This window comes from Ostrea edulis, chromosome 5 (assembly GCF_947568905.1).
Source record: "Ostrea edulis chromosome 5, xbOstEdul1.1, whole genome shotgun sequence".
NCBI lineage: Eukaryota > Metazoa > Mollusca > Bivalvia > Ostreida > Ostreidae > Ostrea > Ostrea edulis.
In genome coordinates this window covers 28,638,307-28,640,773 of record NC_079168.1, presented here as the reverse complement: position 1 = coordinate 28,640,773, position 2,467 = coordinate 28,638,307, and the positions used below count along the sequence as shown (strand labels likewise).

General features: G+C 37.8%; 1 protein-coding gene across 1 annotated transcript; it reads left to right on the top strand.

Moving 5' to 3' along the window:
- Window positions 1–265: 265 nt before the first annotated feature.
- On the top strand, window positions 266–1,754 carry LOC130054797 (olfactory receptor 8-like). The gene has a single exon (XM_056165670.1). It carries the CDS (start codon window positions 362–364, stop codon window positions 1,556–1,558), a length of 1,197 nt encoding a protein of 398 aa, XP_056021645.1. The 5' UTR covers window positions 266–361; the 3' UTR covers window positions 1,559–1,754.
- Window positions 1,755–2,467: the final 713 nt, after the last annotated feature.

Here is a 2,467-nt window from a genome sequence, read left to right as displayed (position 1 = left end):
TCATTACACACAAATAATTTGTTTTCATACCTACTAATAACAAAAGAAAAGAGCTGCAATTGTGCATCAGATCGTAGAGTCAACATTTTTTATCAGTGCCACCGATATTTAAGAGCACATGAAACAGATATTCTTAAAATACCACTTTTCGGAAAACGGAAGCATGCTTCAGCATTTACTTTAGATTGTGAAGTAGCCAAAATGTGCAGAATTGATACATACACTTGCTAAAAATTATATGATATGACTCCAAACCCCAGTTACTTCCGCACACACTCTAGAGACTGTCAAAGTGATCAAACGGTAAATAGGGAGAGGGATTGTGTAGCTGAAGTTTTAGGAAAATACATAAAATCTAACAATGGAGTACGATTATGCTGATCAGTACGGTGAGTACTCGGGGAATTTTTCTGGACACTACCCAGATTACAGCTATGACTACTATTCAGACTATTATGCTTTTAAATACGAAGTCAAAGCAGACTGGGAGATACCAATCCGAGGACCCATCACTTTCTGCATCGCGACGACGACGCTGATAACGAATTTCTTGTTGATATTTGTTTTCATCTTCAGAAGCAATCGTTCTCCAACCACCATTGTTCTGACTTCATTAGCAGTTTCTGACTCCTTGATCTGCATAACAAGGCTACCGGAAGCAATATATTTCAACATGGCTCAAAATTATAAAAATCTTTATATGAACTACAGCTGGTGTGTAACAAACCATGCTTTATTCGTGATGTATAGCATATTCCGTATGACATCCAACTGGTTGACGGCCTTGTTGGGACTGCAGCGTCTTCTCGCTGTTTGCATGCCGTTCTATTACTCGAGGATCTGTAGTACCTCAACTACAGTGATCAAAATAGCTTGCATCGCTGTCATTTCTGTGTTTGTATACCTCTACGAAGCACTGGGTATTGATATCAAAGAACTGCCGATTTACTCCACAAGGTTCCGCAATGAAACTTTACCGTCCGGTTGCACAAGGGAAATTTCCAAATCCTTAATAAACGTCGTTGGGGATATAAAAAAATCCATGATGCTGTTTTACATCTTCTCTGGATTTCTGTCTCGTCTATTGCCAGTGATCGTGTTACTGATAACCACTATATCTCTCGCATATTTACTGCACAAGCGCATCACCAGTTTCAAAAGCTCAGATTCTTACAAGAAAGAACAGTTCAAGAGAGTGAATAAACTAGTGATAATCATTCTCATTGTATTCCTCGTCTCCGAAGTCCAGGATGGAATCGCATTCCTGATTTATGCATACGAGCTTGCAACAGACCAAAAAAATTTATCTAAGGAGGCTGATATTCTCTGGGACACCATATCTGACACACTATCCTTAATCAGCTATGACTGCAATTTCTGGATATTCTTCATGATGAGCACACAATTTCGTGTCGCCCTTTTGGATATGCTGCGGTGCCGAAATAAAGGATTGCGAGAAATTCTTAATTTGGAGAGCCCAAAGGGAGGAACAAGTAGAACTTCTTCTAACCGTATAAAGGAGAGAAATACATCTATAAAAATAATAAACAGCAAATGAGTGACACTGGATTGTCAGCGGTAACGATCGCATATCATTCTTAAATGTAACAAGTATTCTTATTCAAGAAGTTAGTAGAACAGAACAATACTTCTGTGCTGTTTTGTAGCTGTACAATAAACGAAATGTCATTGTCTTAAATTTTGTTGTACGTTGGAAATATGGAATTAATCTCTATAAACTGGGACAAAATGAGCATTGATGTTATCATTTTCACGTTGCTATAAATGAGAACGAAAACTGGTTATATCATTTTCACAAAGACAAAACGAACATTTGCTTTATCATTTTTACGATTCTATAAAACAAAACGAACATTGGTGTTATCATTTTCACGATTCTATAAAACAAAACGAACATTGGTGTTTATCATTTTCACTTTCCTATTCTATTTGCTACTATTTGATCGTTTTGTTAAAAATCAACCATGCAAGTTTCGTCAATCATTAAGGTGCAAAATGCTTTCTGAATTCAAAATAGTCAAATAAACTTCGTTTTAAAGTAATGCCACCCCTCTAGAATTGTAGAATCAATCTTATAGCGAGCGCAGCGAGCCAGTGCAGGGGGCTCCTACTGCGAGCTCTAGTGACTAAAGCGTTCGAATTAATCCGAGCTAAATCTTTAACAAGAAAAAATTTGACGAAAATCCCATAACTCCCTTGTCAAAAATGGCTGAGATCTCGCAGTCACATCTTGGAAAATGATTGTGAACTTACATGGATTATCATCTTAATCTTGTGGTCTCCTAGCTCGAAAACTCAGCCCACCATTATGCGTAACGTTTGATAAAATGCAATGTTTATGAAAGGCAGGGTCAAACTCCCCGTCGAGGCCTCATTACGTCACCTACGAATAGACCTCTCCTATGTGACGCAGTACAATATACAGATTTGAATATTGTGAGTCCGC

What these genes read in the sequence shown, in the direction of transcription:
- LOC130054797 (XM_056165670.1), top strand. Translation starts at nt 362, where the DNA reads ATGGAGTACGATTATGCTGATCAGTACGGTGAGTACTCGGGGAATTTT.